At 43.5% G+C, this 19323-nt stretch overlaps 1 protein-coding gene across 2 annotated transcripts in view; it reads right to left on the bottom strand.

The window, feature by feature from the left end:
* Positions 1-19323, bottom strand: part of STXBP5L (syntaxin binding protein 5L) — a 165681-nt gene that overhangs the window by 105301 nt on the left and 41057 nt on the right. For both annotated transcript variants that reach the window (XM_061638424.1, XM_061638413.1), the window contains exons 4-6: positions 16351-16451; positions 10333-10467; positions 1444-1507 (exon numbers count right to left, since the gene is read on the bottom strand). In XM_061638424.1, coding sequence (XP_061494408.1) covers positions 1444-1507; positions 10333-10467; positions 16351-16451 — 300 coding nt within the window. The remainder of the gene's footprint in view (positions 1-1443; positions 1508-10332; positions 10468-16350; positions 16452-19323) is intronic.

Genomic DNA, 19323 nt, shown 5'->3' on the forward strand with positions numbered 1-19323 from the left:
AGGCCTCAAAAACGAAAGAGAAACTAACTCTTGCAGGCTTGCTGAAACCTTTGCACACTGTGACCATGGCTTAGCACAAGCACACAGAAATCTAGGCCTTAGATAAGAGATTGTAGCTGATTTACTCCTCCCTGGTTGTTTCGCTGCTGTGCTTGGCTTAACGTGTGGTCTGAACTGAGGCTTGTGGTTTAGGTCTCTTCAGACTTACAATGAGTTGTAACCAAGATTTGCTCTTATTTCCCAAATTGTAGTTCAGCCTCTTAGCCTTTAATACTTTGTCAGGTGAACGCACTGGAATCAGGAAGTTGCCCATTCAAAAACAGAAAACTTGTGCCCATCAGTTTATCACAGTGCAGATGCCTGTGTTAATAAGACACATTACCATCTGCCAGTTCCAGTTTAACCCTGCTTTTTCTGCACTTTCAATCTTGTTCACAAATCTACAGATGTCTATTCAATAGGGCTGAAACTATTAGTTGATTAATCAGGGTGAGAGAAGAATAAATTAGTTGCAGAGAAAAATGATTTAACATTCAGAACAGTGTCCTTACATGTGATATTCAGCACTGAACCTATCAATGTAAACAATCTAGGAGCAACTCTTGACTCTTGCCTTTTTGTCTTGTTGGTTATCAAGCCTAAAGAAACTCTTGTTGTTGTTATGTGCCTTCAAGTCGATTACGACTTATGGCGACCCCATGAATCAGTGACCTCCAACAGCATGAACTTACAAGATCTGAACAGGGTGGTTCATGACAGATGCTGTTGGAGGTCACTGATTCATAGGGTTGCCATAAGTCGTAATCAACCTGAAGGCACATAACAACAACAAAAGGTACGTATATATAATGAATTGTATTTGCAGTTTAAAACGAATATTTGTATAATAATATTTTATTGGCTAATTAAGCAGTTAATTCATTAAGTACAAAGAATTTAATTGATTGCAGAATAGCAGACTACTTATCAAGCACTAATATGCACATGGCAAGATCCACAAGTAAATGCTTTCTGTTTAATAAACTTGTGTTTTGCCTCAAAGAAGACAGATGTGCACATTGATTAATATATAATAATGTACTATGTATAGGCTGGTTAGCATGGCATGCTAAGCCAAAGGTTTGTTCCTGATTACAACTTGTGGTTAGTGAGGAGACAGCTTAACTACAAGCCCAGGTTAGGAAGACACCCTCTGCCGAACTTTAGCTCAGTGTGGTGTGGCAGCAAAAAGGACCAGGAAGGTGCAAAACAATTGCAAGCTACTCTCCAGGAGCCCGCGCACTTGTGCGGCTTCACTAAGCCATGGTTCGGCATAGCATGATGTGTGAGCTAGGCCATAGTATTTCAATACAAGAAGCTTTTTTAATGTTTCATTTGCCTAATTAGTTGGAGGAAAAGGGTGAAACGGATACAAAGAAAAATACTATTGTTCATCTTACTCACTTTCCCTTCATCTCTTGGGCTATCGCTTAGGTGCACAACGGGCCCAGGGTGAGTCTTTGTAGACCTGCAAATCAAAACCAACACTATAAAAAAAGAGTAAAATAGATTTTTACCTTGGAAGCCAAAAAGGAAATATTAGAAGAAATCACTCCAAAAGCAATTGCGATATAGCTGAACTAGGTATAATCCTACTTGTAGGGAGAAAGTGGCATATGTACCCATAACTGATCTTTAAGAGTGTAATCCTCATCTCCAGAAGGGGGTTGTATGGGGCAGAACTGCTCCACTGGTGAAAGCAGACACATTTACAACAAAAGACCCTGGTATGCCCATGGAAGCTCTACAATTTAAAGATCTACCATCAGGCCACAGGAGTGTTCTGGGGGCATGTCAGAGGAAGCCTTGGATCTGCTAGATCCAATGCCCCTTCTTTCCCCTGAGAGACCACAGGTTCAGGCTCATCAACTACAATGTAGCCAGTTCTTCAGGTTGCTTCTGATGAGAAATTACAATTTTGAGAATGGCAGTATAGTTACCAGCTAGGTTTAAGAGGGTTCTATCATTACAAGTGGGGACGCACAACAAAATGTGTATCGTCAGTCAGTTAGTCAGACAGACAGTTTCTCTCTCTCTCTCTGTCTCTCTCTGTGTGTGTGTGTGTGTGTGTGTGTGTGTGTGTGCGCGCAAAGTGCTGCTGCTGCTGTGTGTGTGAGAAACTGACACCAACAAAGTTTTATCAGTAAAATGTGTAAATGCTTTCTAAATGCTTAATTCTTTGGCTATATACCCAATATTATGACTTCTTTGATTTCCCACACTTCTTCAAGTAATGTTCTCTGCATTTGTGTTTCCGTTCTATAACAACAATGATCTGCATTCCAAGATTGGTATAACCCACTCTATATCAGGGTAAGCATCCCCCCTACCGTTACCCCCCTGGCCAGGCTGCATCTACAGCATTGTGTCCCCTTCTAGGCACCACATTTTAAGATGGTCATTGACCAATTAGAACATGTCCAGAGGAGGGTAACCAGGATAGTGATGGTTCTGGAAACCAAGACCTATGAGGAACAGTTGAAAGAGTTGGGTTATGTTTCACCTGGTGAGGAGAAAATTAAAGGGGGACGTGATAGCATTCTTCAAATATCTGAAGGGTTATTATCACACAAGATGGAGGTGACTTGTTCTTTGTTGCTCCAGAGGGCAGAACTAGAACCAAAAGGTGAAAATGGCAGAATAGTAGATTTCAGCTAAACGTTTGGAAAAAGTATTTAACTGTACGAGCATTTTGACAATGGAACAGACTGCCTCAGGAAGTGGTAGCTCTCCTTTGCTGAAGGTATTTAAGCAGAGGTTGTCCATCTGTCAGGGATGGTCAGAGAGTGCTATTGCACTCATATCCTTTGTGTGGGCTTCCCACAGGCATCTGGATGGCCACTTTGAGAACAAAATGCTGGAGGAGATAGCTCTTTGATCTGATCCAGCAGGGCTGGGTTTTTACTGATTGAATTTATATCCTGCCCTTCCTCCCAAAGGAGCAAACATAAACAACAATTTAACAAGAAAAAGAAAAGCGTACTACAAAAAGGTAAAAACATTCCAAAACACAATTACAATTAAATACATCCGAAAACACCATTAAAATATTCTAAAACAGGTAAAAACATTCTTTCATCAGTGAACTTTGGTTTGCCAGAAACAGTCCCCATCAACATACTCATCAAATGCCTGGGTAAACAGGAAAGTTTTCCAATTCTTTCTGAAAGTCAGTAGTAGTGGATACAGATGTACCTCACTATGGAGGGCATTCCACAAATGGGGAGCCACCACTGAAAAGGCCCTGTCACAGTTAAGCGAAATCTCAGTGGTAGCACCATCAACATGGCTTCTCCTGCTGATCATAGGGTCCAAGATGGTTGATACTGGGGAAAGTGCTCTTTTAGCTACTTGGGTCCCAAGCCATTTACGCTTTTAATGCTAGTACATCTTAAATTGGGACTGGTAGCTCACTAGCAGCCACTGCAGAGCTCTCAGGACTGGTGACACATGGTTCTGCCTCACTTATTAGCCTAGAAGTTGCATTCTGTGCTAGCTGCAGCCTCCAGACTATCTTCAAGAGCAGCCCCACATACAGCGCATTACAATAGTCCAGATAACAAGTCATCAGAGTATGGACAAGTGAGGTCAGGCTATCCTGGTCCAGGAACGTCCACAGCTAGTGAATCAGCCTCAGCTGGCCATGAGCACTCCTAGTCACAGAAGCCACTTGAGACTCTAGTGACAAGTTACAATCCAGGAGTACTCCCAGACTACAAACCTGTTCCTTCAGAACAGGTTGTATACCTAATTCCTGGACCTAGGAACTACCCACAGTACTTCTGACTTATCAGGATTTAGCCTCAGTTTGTTGGCCACCATCCAGCTCATACTGCCTCCAATCACCTGTCCAATACCTTCACAGCCTCTCCTTATTCAGATGGAATTGGGAGACAGAGCTGTGTGTCAGCAGCACACTGATGACCCCGTGCTCCAAATTCCCCAATGACAGCTCCCAATGGTTCCATATAGATGTTAAATAACATAGGAGACAGAATGGACCCTTTTGGGACCCCACAGCTCAAATGTCATAGAGCTGAGCAACAATCTGTGAGTGCAACTTTCTGGTAGCAGTGGTGTGGGGAGGAGCGGAACCACTGCAATACAGTTCTTTGGGTGCTGTAATTGCATTTTGCATTGCAGATCCTATGCTGACAACCTGCTGACTTCCAAGGTCCCTTCCAACTATGATTCTATACCTAGGGGCCGTACAGTAAAAACCACAGTAGACTACATTGTGGGTCTAGTACACTTCTTGAATTATTGGACAAACTATTATGTAATGTGCAGATAATAAAGATGACCTACTCTATAAGCCTCTGTTTCCTAACCTGATCTAGTACAAGCAACTACTTTTTTGTTTTTTAAATCTGCTCTTTGGCTTATTTTATCTTCTTTTGCTTTATTTGCCTTCTCATTATCTCTGGTCTGTCAATACACTTCTCTTGTCTAAAAATCATATTTCTCTCTTGGTGCCCTGTCTCTCTCTGGACCTTGCAGGGTGAGTTTGAATTTATCACTTGACTAAATTATGGTTTAACATCATATGAATAAGTCTGCACAAGCTTCCTGTCCTCCCTTTCTGCCATGGAAAAGAGATTGTGAAGTGATTGCAAGCATCTGCTTCCAGTTTTCAAGCAACTATAGCTGCCTCTTACATCTGAACACTGGGCACTGTGGTTAGTTTAAAATTAATTACAGGTAGTGAACAAGCCAGGATTTAATCCACAGTTTGATCCTGGCTTATTTAAACAAGTCATAGTATTAACTAACCAAACTTCCCCTTTGGATCTGAAACAGGGATCACTGCTTAATTTAAAAGACAAAGCAAGAGTTTCTGATCTCTGTCTTGCATCCAAACCAGACAACTTGGGGGAGGAGCATGCAAACCTGAGGCTAGTGCAGGCTCATTCTCATAATGCTATGTGACATAATTACTGAGAAGGGCCATTGCCTCCCAACATTTGCACCCCCACCTTCCTTGCAAGTATTTAAACAGCCTCTAAAAATATGCATCTTCAAAGATATATTTATCTCTGCCTGGATTGCAGAAAGAATTATGGGAGACTGGCAGCTTCAGGGAGATTCTCTGAATTTTGAGGTGCTTGTAAAAAAAGCAGTAAAATTTATTTTTTAAATTTTAATAAAAATTAAATAACTTAAACAATTAAACTACCTGTATTTAGGTTCTGGGTGTTCTGCAATGATTCACCCAATTCCCCTGTCCAAAAATGCCTGGTTATAAGTCTGATCACAAGACACAGGGAGCTCAGCCTGCCATTCTACTTGGCTCATTCATAATTGCACCTTGGGACACTGATATATGTTAAACACCCCAATATTATTGCATATACACCCCTCTTTACCACACACATTACTCTGGCCACACTCTGCATGCAGTGTGTCAGCAAGCAGATGTGCTGCTGGGAGACACAGAGGCGCATTACAGCACTACAGACTCATGTGAAAAGGGCCACCTGGCCCAGTATAGAGGGCATCTATGATTTTGGGTGCACATGCAGACTTTGTGGGCTGAATAAAGATACTGGCAGCCTGTATAACCATGGGGCCTGATTCAACACACAGAAGCTTATACAACCTGCCATCTAAAAAGAGACAAAAATCAAGCTAGATCATGCCCATAGTATTTCAGTAGCAGCTTCTCCTATTTCCTGCTACTAGAGATTGGGGTGCAATTTGATTCAGATTGCATTTAAAGCCAGATTTATCAAATTTACACTTTTTAAAACAATATGAGAACCAAGACACAGTCATCCTTTGAAATTCGCACATATCCAAATTTTGTGATGCAGTTCTCTGACCAAGCAATGTTTACAAAACTTAATAGATTGGGGAAAGTGTGCATAAAATGAATATTTGTGAAAATAACATACAAAAATGCATTCTACTAGCAGAAAATGTGTACATTAGTCAAAACCGCATACAAAAATCAGTTGATTAGGAGGAATTCACACTAAAATGCTGAAAAATTTTCAAGAGGTTATTTTTTTTTTTAAAAAAAAGCAAATTACTGCAGAAATGTAGAGAACCAAATTTAAGATGGGAAAAATGAAAAATTGAGAGAACCGAAACTGACTGATCATCCCATCCCTACCTGCTAGTGATTTTTAAACATTTTCTTTGTATGTGTTATCTCACTTCTTTTTCTTGAGATTTTCCCCAATAATTTAAGCATTTATATACTGAGTATGTCAGGGACTATGCAAGTTAATTCTTTTATTGAATATGAGATTATTTATTTATTTATTTATTATTTCAATTTATATACCGCCCTTAGCAGAATAGCTCTCAGGGCGGTGAACAAACAAGATAAAATACAATATATCATAGTAAAAAATCACAAAAACATGTACAAACAAACAACAGAAAGCACAACAAAAACGAAATACAACACAAATTAAGGATACATGTTAAAAGTAGAAAGATTAAGAAAATTAAAAGATTAAAATGCCTGGGAGCATAAAAAGGTCTTTACCTGGCGCCGGAAAGATAGATGTGTAGGCGCCAGGTGTACCTCTTCGGGGAGGCTGTTCCACAACTCAGGGGCCACCACAGAAAAGGCCCTAGATCTAGTAACCACCCTCCAGGCTTCCCGATGAGCTGGTACCCGGAGGAGGGCCTTAGATTCTGAACGAAGTGAACGGGTAGGTTCATAGCGAGAGAGGCGTTCCACAAGGTATTGAGGTCCCACGCCGTGTAAGGCTTTACAGGTCAAAACCAGCACCTTGAATCTCGCCCGGAAGCAAATAGGGAGCCAGTGCAGACGCGCCAGAATAGGTGTTATATGCGAAGACCGACTGGTTCTCGTCAATAGTCTGGCAGCCGCGTTCTGCACCAGCTGAAGCTTCCGAACTGTCTTCAAGGGCAGCCCTACGTGGAGCGCATTACAGTAATCCAATCTTGAAGTTACCAGAGCATGAACAACGGAGGCGAGGTCGTCCCTGTCCAGATAGGGGCGTAGTTGGGCTACCAGACAGAGATGGTAAAATGCATTCCGTGCCACCGAGGCCACTTGGGCCTTGAGAGACAAGGGAGAATCGAAAAGAACCCCCAAACTACGTACCTGTTCTTTCAGGGGGAGTGTAACCCCATCCAGAACAGGGTGAACATCCACCATCTGAGCAGGGAAGGCGTTCACCAGGAGTGTCTCGGTCTTGTCTGGATTGAGTCTCAGTTTATTAGCTCTCATCCAGTCCATTATCGCGGTCAGGCAACGGTTCAGCACATCAACAGACTCACCTGAAGAAGATGAAAAGGAGAAATAGAGCTGCGTGTCATCAGCATATTGATGGCAACGCACTCCAAAACTCCTGATGACCGCACCCAGTGGCTGCATGTAGATGTTGAAAAGCATGGGGGACAAGACCGACCCCTGAGGGACTCCACAATGGAGAGTCCATGGTGTCGAGTGATGTTCCCCAAGCACTACCTTCTGGTGACGGTCCGCGAAGTAGGAGCGGAACCACTGCCAAGCAGTGCCCCCGACACCCAACTCCGCGAGTCTCCCCAGAAGGATACCATGGTCGATGGTATCAAACGCCGCTGAGAGATCAAGGAGAATCAACAGAGTCACACTCCCCCTGTCCCTCTCCCGACAAAGGTCATCATACAGGGCGACCAAGGCTGTTTTGGTGCCAAAACCGGGCCTAAAACCGGACTGAAACGGATCTAGATAATCAGTTTCATCCAAGAGCGCCTGGAGCTGGCCGGCAACCACCCGTTCCAAAACCTTGCCCAAAAAAGGGACATTCGCCACCGGTCTATAGTTGTTCAAGTTATCTGGATCCAAGGAGGGTTTCTTTATAAGAGGTCTCACTACTGCCTCCTTGAGGCTACCAGGGACTACTCCCTCCCTCAAGGAGGCATTAACCACTTCCTTGGCCCAACCGGTGGTCCCAGCCCTGCTAGCTTTCACTAGCCAAGATGGGCAAGGATCCAGAACAGACGTGGTTGCCCGAACCATTCCAAGCACCTTGTCCACTTCCTCGAGCTGCACCAACTGAAACTCATCCAATAATAAAGGACAAGGCCGTGCTCCGGACACTTCAATGGATTCATCTGTCACAACATCGGAGTCAAGATCCCTGCGGATACATGCGATCTTATCTTGAAAGTGTCCAGCAATTTCGTTGCAGCGGGCTTCCGATGTTTCCGTAGTATCGTGGGGGCCAGAGTGTAAGAGCCCACGCACGACTTTAAAAAGCTCCGCTGGGCAGCATAGGGATGATCTAATAGAGGCAGCAAAATAAAGCTTCTTTGCTGTCCTTACCGCTTTTGTATACAACTTATTGGTGGCACTTACCAAGGCATGATTGTATCCACTGGGAGTTTTCCTCCATCTGCACTCCAGCCTCCTCCTCTCATGTTTCATCGCTCTCAGCTCCGGGGTATACCATGGAGCTGTATGAGCTCTACAGCGGAGGGGGCGCGCAGGAGCGATCGTGTCAATAGCCCGGGTCATTTCCGTATTCCACAGTGCGACCAGGGCCTCGACAGGAGCACCAGTCCTATCAGCCGGAAAATCTCCCAGAGCCCTCTGAACACCTGCGGGATCCATCCGGCTCCGGGAGCGGATCAACTTAATAGATCCTCCACCTTTGCAGAGGGAAAGAGCCGCTGTAAGTCTAAATCTCAGCAAGCGGTGGTCTGTCCATGACAATGGGGTAGATGAAAAACACCCCACCGCCAGATCACCATCTCCATGTCCAGTGGCGAAGATCAAATCAAGAGTATGTCCCGACACATGCATTGGGACGGTAGAAAATTGAGACAGCCCCATTGTTGTCATGGAGGCAATGAAGTCCTGAGCTGCGCCAGATAAGACAGCCTCGGCATGGACGTTGAAATCCCCCAGTACCAAAAGTCTAGGGGATCTCAAGAGCACCTCCGAGACTATCTCTGTCAGCTCAGCTAAGGAAGCTGTTGGGCAGCAAGGTGGATGGTACACCAACAGTATTCCTAGTCTGTCTCCCTGGCCCAATACAAGGTGGAGACATTCCAGACCAGTCGCCGTCTGGACAGGGTGCTTGGTGAGAGGGAAAGAACTCCTATAGACCACAGCGACCCCCCCCTCCCCGGCCCTCAGATCTACCACAGTGCTGAACCAAATACCTGGGTGGACAAAGCTGGGAAAGAGCAACTCCTCCCTGATCAGCCACCCAGGTTTCGGTTATACATGCCAGGTCGGCACCCTCCTCCAGAATTAAATCATGGACAAGTGAGGTTTTATTATGTACCGACCTGGCATTCAAAAGCAGCACTTGGAGATCCGAGAGCTGGCTGATAGGACAACCAACAAACCTGTGGGTATGAGGAGAACCGGAACAAGGCACAGACACAATTTGTCTGGGACGAGTTCCCCTTACCTGGCCTGTTCTCCTAACGCCATACCTCCCATTACCCGTCACTACGTTAATTGGGGCCCCCGAAAGCCCCCCCACGAAGGATGGAATCTTTTCTCCCAGGCACAAGTTAAAAATACACAAACTCACACAGACAAGCAATCATACAATCATTCACAAAACAGTAACGCACACGCACACCAAACAAACAACGTTAAAATTAATTAGTCCTCTTCAAACAACAATTATCTGTAACTGAAGACAACATCTACATACTTTTTCTGCCTTCTTTGTTCAATTATCACTTGAGTGGAAATGTCCTATGGTTATTTCACTCTGCAAATCTTTTGTCATGCAGCTAGAACAAAACTTACAAAAAACTGTGCATGATGTTCTGTTAATACGCAAATTAAGTTAACGTTACTTAATTCATGCCTTATCCAACTAAAAGGACGCACATACATAAGTAGTAGACTTCTGCATGTGCATCACTTATTACAGGAATCAAGCCACTCTGGGAGCCTTTTCTGGCTGAAGAGCAAGGCAAAAAAATTTAAACAAGAAAGAACGTTTGGAGAGAGGAACACGATTTGGGAGACCACAGGGAGTGTGACTAGAAAGCACCATCCAGAGAAGCCAGTGGAGAAAACTACACAGCATTCACCCAACAATAGATTTGTAGCCAAGGAGTACATCCAAATGCACTGTAGAACATTGCTTGCAATAGGACACATGTCTAAAGACCATTTCTACCCACATTGTGGTGCAACTAATCACATGAAAATACCTTTTTCGAAAATACTTTTGATAGATCACAGTGAGAATGATGAACAATATACCTCAAAGCAGCATATGAAATAGAAAGAGACTGGTATTCATTAAAAAGACAGAAACTTATCACAAATAGAAAACGGATGAATTCAAAACTTACAGTTCTATAGCCTTGTTCCACATAATAACGTATCCAGAAAGTATGAACGACTCAATGTTCACAATGTGAGTATTTCCCCTCTCTGTTCCAACATAGAGCCATTTGCTTTGGAAAGGTAAGTGACAGAAGGTAATTCTGTATTGCGAAAAATACAATAAAGTTATATAAATACAGTGACAACAGATACCAGTTTGTTTTCACATGCACAAATCATACCAGGTAGTAGCAGCTAAACTGGGGCTTTTCCAACACATATAGGAAAAACTGAGATGATCAATCTTAACAAGTTCTTCTGCTGAGGAGTAAACAATTCAGCATCTTCAATATATAAGGAGGCATTGGTGTGAATTACTCTAGTGAAGGTTCTGCATCTGCAGTTGGTTGCAAACTATACATTACACCAAGGATTGCCCACCTTTTTGCAACAGGGGGCACATTTTGAGTACTGAATGACTGCTGAGGGTGCCAGTCAAAAAATAGCTGCCATGGGGTGTAGCATAACACAAATTATGGTTACCATGGGGGCATGGCATCACACAGAATTAAAGAGAGTACAGTCATTGCTGACACATACACATGCCCAGGACAACCTCATGTTTACCAGGGGAAGTCACCTATGTCTTGCTGGCCCTGATTGCGGATACACAGCTGCAAAAGGCACAAGACCCCAGGTAACCACCAAAATGACTGTTTATTTCAATGCCTCAAGCGTGCATTCAACACTGAAGGACATGAAGTGATAGGGAATGTGGGCAGAATCATAGCACTCAAAAGAAAAAACACTGCACTCATACTTCAAAGTAGTATCACTGGTAAGGCCTTCACAAGATTCCTTTCTGGGAACAGTAATGGCAGAGCGTGGGAAACTGACTGGATTCTCTTCAGTTTCTTTGGACTCTGACATGGCACTGCAGATCACTTCAGAGATCAAACAATTAAAAGCAGATTTATTGGGGGAAGGGTTGCAGACAGAGTCTGATATCCATAGTAGAACAACTATTACAAGTGGAAGGAAAGACTGAGAACGTAACGAACATGGCGGATAAAGCACTACAGCATTCCAAGGCCAACAGATTAAGAATCAACAAGCTTGAATGATCGGAAAGAGAAATTAAAGATTGAAGACCTGGAGTATAGGGCTAGCAAACTGCATATTCGTATCATGGGGTGGAGGAGGGAGCTACAGCAAACAACATGGGCTCCAGCTGGGAGGAAAGGCAGGATATAAATAAAATAATAAATAAATAAAATGGCTGCCTCAATTGGTGTCTTGCCAAGGAGAACACTGACAGAGCCCACAGAATTCTCTCCCCTAAGAACGCTGAAGAGGGCAAGTTGTGAGACATTATCTGGCTTTTCTAAGCATCCTGTGAAGGAGTGGCTTTTCAAGTCTCTCTGGAAGCTTCAGGCCATCAGACTTAATGGGACCTAGTCCTATTTTTCAAGATTTAAACATTGCAACATTGAAGAAGAAAAGAGACCTGTGGCCTTACACACTCAAATTTCAGGAAATGGGTGTGAAGGATAGCTGGGGCTTCCTGTTCAAGCTCTTAGTGCATAAAGATGGAGAACACTTATATGGCCTCCGACAGGAGGGAAGGAGCACATATGCTAGCAGCCTTGCAGATTGAGGAGGAGGGTGGTTCTCATTTGGATAAATATGAAACAGACAAACAAGGAGGCTGAAGGCCAAACAGAATGTAGTCTCTTAGGAGCAAACAATTAAGGACCCTGTTACCTAAGGGGAGGGGTGACCTAGGACAAAAGGTGAACAGAGGGAGGTGAATAGGTAGGGGAGGGAAAGGATACTAGGTTTTATAATCCTACACAAGCCATACAACTTGGTAACACCGCAAAGCTGCAGGGCAGCCTGGGAACAGGGGGAACTGGTTCCATTTGCCTCAGGTCTCAACAAAGCAAGGGGTCCCCTACCTCTGTTCCTGTGTGTATCATTGGCCCCTGCTGTGACCCTTACACATTACTCACTAGAATTCTTAGTACTGTGTTTAAAGTTTTCAGAAAAAGAGGAAATGGTATATCAGAGTGTTAGATGACACTGAATCTCAACATGTGACATAATGGGACCTCTCTCCAGTTGTGACGAAGTAAATATTTTACATAGCTGTGTATGAAACAGAACAGATTCTAATTTGAAAATTAAGTTGTCTGTAAAATGTATCCTTGGGAGGCTAGTAGGGAGGGGCCTGCTTATTAGCTAGGCCTGCAGCCCAATGGTATGGGAGTCTAAACTACTTGTGGTAAGGTAAAATCTTTATGTTTTGGCAGCAATAGAGATAAGATTGGTCAGACAGGCTTGTGAGTGACCCAGGCTAAGTAGTCCCAGTTACAGAGTTTGTTGTAAGGAGAGAAGGAACAGGGAAGGAGGGATTCTGTGGCAGAGTAGCTGGCCTGTTCTTATCACAGAAAGAAATCCAGGCCCACCACAGAAAGAACTCAAGGAGTGAGGGGGTGGGTGAATATCAAGATTTTCAGGCAAGGTACCACTGGAGAGTAATTTTCTGTGGCAGTTACCATAGGGAAAGGCATAGGAGTGGTGTGAGGCCAGGCCTTAAGAGAGGAATCCTTTCTGAGTGAGCAGTGGAGAAGGCCAGCACCAGGCAAGAACCAGAAAACCTATGAGACTGAGCCGTTAGAAGGGCTTTGAAATTTTGGGGAGGAACTGAGGAGAAGCACATCCTAATCCCTATTCTCTTATCCTCATGTAAGAAAAAAATGAAACATTTCTATCATTCTGCATGATACCTGGGCAAGGAGGTGGTGTAGGCAAGAATTGTCTCATGTAGTCTGTGCATGCAATAATTCTTACATGTGGCCCCCAGCTTTGTTCCTACATGCATGAGTCCTTGTAGGGTAGCAGCAGGGCCTGCCCCAGGCTGTATAAACCCTCTGGGTGGCCCTGCGAAGCTGACCATGGGGGGGGGGGTAAGGCACTTCTTACCCAGGGTGCTATTTATCCTTAGGGGAGCCCTGCTAGAGGCTATAGGGTGACCTGGTGGTGGATGAATATTCTTATGAACCTCTGGCATAAAACAGAGGGGTCCTAGGATTTGTTTTTCACAAAAACCTATATTCTGCAGAATAAATATAACCTGAGGCCAGTCCTTCCTCTAAAAGAATCTGAATCTCAGCCACAATCTTTGAAGTAGGGTCCATGGGACAACAATGGTAACAAAAAGAATGCATGACCTCTGCCTTGCGACCATCCCAGGTTTGCCCTGCTGAAATGGCAACTGCATATGCACCTGAATCCCCAACTATTGTGTACAACTTCAGTAGTCCATTTAAGTACCTCTCAACTATGTTAGATGTAGAGCTTTCAGTAGCAAAGGCTTTCTCGCCTACTCAGCAACTATCCACAGCTTCTGTATCAAAGATGTATACAAACCCTGGAGGAATGAAATAAACACCACTCCCCCTCTGGAATTATGGTCACTTTACACTTGGTGGCCAGAACCAAATAATTTGCATTGTCAAACTCTTTCTCTGTTTTACTAATTTTTTCCCTTCCGTTTTTTTCATTGCAGTCTTTGATTGTTCCATCTCATCTACATGATCCTGCATTTCTTTGTTAGTTTCACCTGCCTCTTCCAGAAGCATGTGCCGCATCTCATTCCATCTCCTCACCCACTCTCCTTTTTAACTGCTATCTCCCAACTGACACTCTATCCACGTGTCACTCTCTTCAACTTCACTTCCATCCCACTGTCCTGCTGTCAAACACCTTTCCACTCACTCTTCTGTTGCAGTGCCATGTATAAATGGTGATGACAGCAGCAGCAGTTAAAATGCTACATTAACTAGCATTCTAAACCCCGTCCCCCCAGTGCCTGGCAGAATAGAAGTGGGCCACTGCCCTTCTAGAACAATAGCAGTGTACCAACAAAAAGGATGTGACCACCTCCCCAAAAAACCTCCAGGATTTTTTATTGCCAACCTACTTAAATGACAAAGGAAGAAGGAAGGCAACAGACAAACCTTGAGGAACTTGCAGGCAAGAAACTTTATCCTCCTTCTGTTTATATGCAACTAAATTCATTGCCTTGGTAACCAAAGTCAGAATGAGCAGAAAATGGGTTGTGTGGGAGGGAGCCTGCTAGAGGCACAGAAGCTCATCATCATCACTGAGCTTCAGAAGACCTTGCCCAGATTAATGAAAACATTAAAAAAATGTGTGGCACGAACTGCTGAACAACTGAAGACAAATGAGCATGGAATCAGGGTGCCGCAGTGTACTTTCATATGTGACAAATTCCTGCTTGACACGAAGGATTTTTTTTTTTAAATCTACAGAACTGGGCATGGGTCACATTTTTGCAAAGCAAAATTGTCTAGCTCACTATTATCCAATTGCTGGCTTGCGCCCATCACATAATATCTGGGGCAAACTTGATGTGATGATGGCACAAGCAGTTTGTCAGAATGTGGGTTGTGCTAATTTCCTATAAAGCAAGTGTTGCATGGATAAGCCTCATGGAACTCTCTGCCCTGGTTGTGTTTCCCCCTGAAAACTCTGGGAACCCTGGCTTTTCACTCTGCAGGGTTTGTCTTCAGACTTTGAGCCCCAGCAATTTGACAAAACTGTCGCAGATGGGGGATGGTTCAGCACTCTGTCCCTACATGCTTATGGTACATTTTAAATGTTTTGCTCCACCCTTACCCCTGTTTTGTAAGATGTGGCAACCCAGTGCTGACACACATGGGTCTGCTGTCATCATGTCTAGTTTACCTCTCAGTTGCAGGCACTGAACTAATCAGCGGAGAATATCACCTCTGAGTTAACACAACTTCGGATACATTATTACTTTGGGCTTATTTCTAAAGCATTTAGGGTAGTGACCTTCAATTTGCAAGTACACATGTGCCCTCAATCCTTCCAGAGATGTAAGCTTCACTTTCAAACTTCACTGCAAAGTAACTGGAGAGATTTGTGTAATGTCACAGTGTAATCATACTGGGTTACACTAGTTGTCATTTTGTGTCCCTGAAACAGACAGCGCTACCCAAAGTTGAGAATGAATAACTGACTTTAAAAAGATACCCAGGTGAAATTTAAGCAACATAAAAATGCTGCTGCTGAAAAGGCATTCTCAATCAGATTTTGACTACGAAAAAGTACACTGTGTAGGATTCACATATACCATTTTGTTTTTCTAGATGCAGAGAGTGGGAAAGAAGGAACTGCCTTCACCTTTCTCTTCCAGTGCAATTTTGGGGCCAACAAGACAGTTCACAGGTGATAGAAGCTGTTTGTGGACAGTACCACAGGCGTATTTGGTTTTTTTCAGCACTAAAAAAGCAATATGAAAGGCTGCAATCAAAGGTGGAAGAACAGCTGAGGTGGAGTGGCTCTTAACCCTTGCCTTATCAAGTCCCATATCTTTTCCTCTGTGGAGAGGAAAGCTATTTATGGTGGGAGTGATTTTGTGCAGACACACAGTGGTGGTGGCGGTTATGCAGCTCTCTTCCCAATCATTTATCTGTTGAAACTGGCAGCCTCCTCCAGCTGATTTTCAGAAAATGTTGTTCATCTTTTAAAAAATGTAAATGTACTGCCTTCAACTCGATTCCGACTTATGGCGACCCTATGAATAGGGTTTTCATGAGGCTGAGAGGCAGTGACTGGCCCAAGGTCACCCAGTGAGCTTCATGGCTGTGTGGAGATTCGAACCCTGGTCTCCCAGGTCGTAGTCCAGCACCTTAACCACTACACCACACTGGCTCTCTTTTAAGTATTGTTTAATCTGGCAATTAGCACTACTTCAAAACCCAGATACTATAGTACAACCTATACTTAATCCTCTCCTGCCTAACCTGACATATGATAACAAAAATAAATGGTGTCAGTGAAAGAGAGTTATGGTCATTCTTCATTTCAGTCCTGTACAGGAACTGCTGTAAGATTATTTGCATGAACATAGTTAATTAGGTTTCAGCATCTAAGAGGAGATACAACAGCAAAATCTGTAGGATTAAATGTAAGAATTTATTATGCCTTACCGTTCTCTGTTAAATTTCAGAGAATGAAGAATTGCTGGCCTTTTCTGTCTTAGATTCCATAAATGGAGCATGTCATCTGAACTTGCACTGACCAAAGCACCCTATCAAAAATAGAAAATGAGTATGCCAAGTGTTACTACAATCTTACAGAACCTGAAAAATGTCTAAGTTCTAGCAATTTAAGAAGTTGCTTTGAATCAGATGTTCCTAACGTTTGTGATATTCACTTTCAGTTTCTCCTTTTGCCAGCTTAGGCTATGCCAAAAAGCCAAAGATTTTGCAGGGGCCAAAGTCTCTATTTTAAATGGGAAGTAATCTACTGGCAAATTGTGCAACAGATGTGAGGAAGTAATTCTGTAGACAGAGTCTAATTCTGTAGAGAGTCAGAAATGCTGGCAAATGTAGTACATGTCTGACTGACTTACGTTAATGGAAACATCTAGGATGGAGCCAGATTCCCAAAGGAAAGATGTTGCTGCTTGACAGTTTTGGGTGGGTGTTAGAGAAAGAGAGGACACTTCCACACTGGTTTATTGTGTGCCTTCCTCCTTATGCTCATAGGGTTTTTTTGCCACATCCCAAATGATGTTGTTATCATCAATATACTAGCCTGTACCTTTTCTTTGTTTAATCCAGATTTCCCTTTACTGCAAAAAATCTGATAAGCAAAAATAACTTACAATACATCTGTAGCCACTAGTGACATGGAAGCTCCTTAGCGCATTTTTCTGGTGGATGGATGGATGTGATGGCATTTCAGTGGGTGGCCTCTATTGCTGCACAACTAACTCCATTTGCTCCTAACAGGACCAGATTTTGTGCAAGACCTGTAATAATAATAATAATAAATGTTTGGAGCTGCTTAGCACTCTGAATGGAATGAGGGATATGCATGTACCAGGGTTTTTTGTAAATCATTATCATTCTCCCCTCTCTGCCTTCTCTAGCTGAAGTTTAGTTTCACCTTAAAGCACCCAGGGTTCCGATCATGTTACTGAGAAGGGAGGGAGGAGAATCAAGTCAGCCTTGAGCCTCTTTCCACAGCTTTTTCAAACCTCTCCAACAGCTGCACACAGCTGGGGTTTCTCCTGCTGCAGAAGATTCTTAGAGAGGTTTTTTAAAAAAAGGCCAGGGCTGATTTGACTCCCCCTCTCAGCACCATGACTGGAGCCCCGAGCGTTTTAAGGTGAAGCTGAACATCAGTTGGACCAGGCAGGCAGGCATTCATTATCTTAACTTACAGAATGCCCTGCACATTCTCAGAACACTAAGCAGCCCCGGTCATTTATTATTTTATTATCACCAGTCTCGTGTAATTCTGCTCAATCAGAAATGCACACTTAAAAAAAAAAAAAGAACAAGCAAACTGCTGCTGAATCCTGGGGAGGGGTGATTGAGGGGAGGGACAAAAACACACACCTAGGGTATTTTCTGTCAGTGAAACAGCAATATTAATATGGTGAATTAAAACCAGAAATGTGTGGGTCCTCATGCGTTAATCATGTATGCATGATTGGATCCCCACACTAGCTATTGTGGAGGGGGGATCTTTGCACTTGAGCATAGACCATGTGATTAATGTAATATGCAGTTTCCCTAAGACACAGTCATTTAGGGTTCTAGAAATAGATAACGCAAACATGTATTTTTCCAGTATTGCACTGAGCCAGTATTAAAACACTTTCTCCTTTAGAAGCCTCTAAGATTTCTTTCTCCATCTCAAGATCACCCTCTGTATTTTGGTTTGAGGCAGGGAGAGTGTAGTTTTGATACCCACAGTGATTCTGTGGAGAAATCTGCTCCTCTGCAGTTTTCTAGTTTACTTGACTGCATGCTGTTTTTGACAGACAGAATGACACCCCTCCAGTACACCCTGTTGCAGAAGAAGTAAAAGACTTTTTTCTCCTTTCCTACCACAGCCTCCAGTCTGGGGAGGCTAGTCATGCCAGAAGCTCTCTGGAAAGCTGCCACCACACTCCATTAGGTTCCCTCTACCCCCAGAAAAGGAGTGATTTCTGGGGATCCATGGCAAATACTTATGAGGGGAGAGACAGCTTACCTCAACTCTCCCTGGAGCACAAGGTGACTTGCTATTCTCTATCAAGCCCCACTGATAGACACAGCAGCATGAAGCCAAATAGTTTAGGTATGTGAGGAAGTGGAATAACTCTTTGAGTCTGGCATTAATGTCCCCAAGACCTCAACACCAACCATAAAGTTTATTAAGAAAAAAGACCATAGGAAGACAAACAGAAGAGGCGGAATGCTGCTTCAACATAATAACAAAGAGAACATTTCAGTGCAGGTCTATCTGTCCTATATAGGGTTGCCAGGTTCCTGGTCTGAGACTGATCCTGTATCTTTAGGAGAAGAGAACATCAGCCAAGTGCAGGTGTTCTAATTGGAAGAACCACAAGGTGGAATTCTCCCTTCCCCCTGCACAACTTTTAAAGATACAGAAGACCTCTTGGTTGCCAGGCCCGGCCTCCAAGAGGTCTCCTGTATCTTTAAAAGTTGTGGAGGAGGAAGGGAGAATTCCACCTTGTGGTTTTTCTCATTACAGTGTTGCAAGAACATCTGCACTTGGCTGACTTTCTCTTCTCCTAAAGATACAGAATCATTCTCAGGCCAGGAACCTGGCAACCCTAGTCCTATAGCAACTACCAACAAACAGACTTCTGGTCTCCTCATGTGTAACATAGCAGCACAGTTGGTCAAGTACAGGGACTTGAGGGACAAAGGACTTCTAACGACAGACTGACTTTATTGGCCCAGGTTGGTCCCGATTGACAGGTAGCTCTGTCTAGTCAATCATATCCATCAGGGAAATGGCCTGGATATCTTTTGGAAGTTTGGAGATAGGCTATCGCAGTGTTTACGACCTGATTTCTCCATTTGCCTGCTAGAAGGAAACTATTTTGCACTTCAGCCACATTCATACCATGCATTTATTACACTATTATTCCACTTTAA

The sequence above is a fragment of the Rhineura floridana genome, chromosome 1, assembly GCF_030035675.1.
Source record: "Rhineura floridana isolate rRhiFlo1 chromosome 1, rRhiFlo1.hap2, whole genome shotgun sequence".
In the NCBI taxonomy this organism is placed as follows: domain Eukaryota; kingdom Metazoa; phylum Chordata; class Lepidosauria; order Squamata; family Rhineuridae; genus Rhineura; species Rhineura floridana.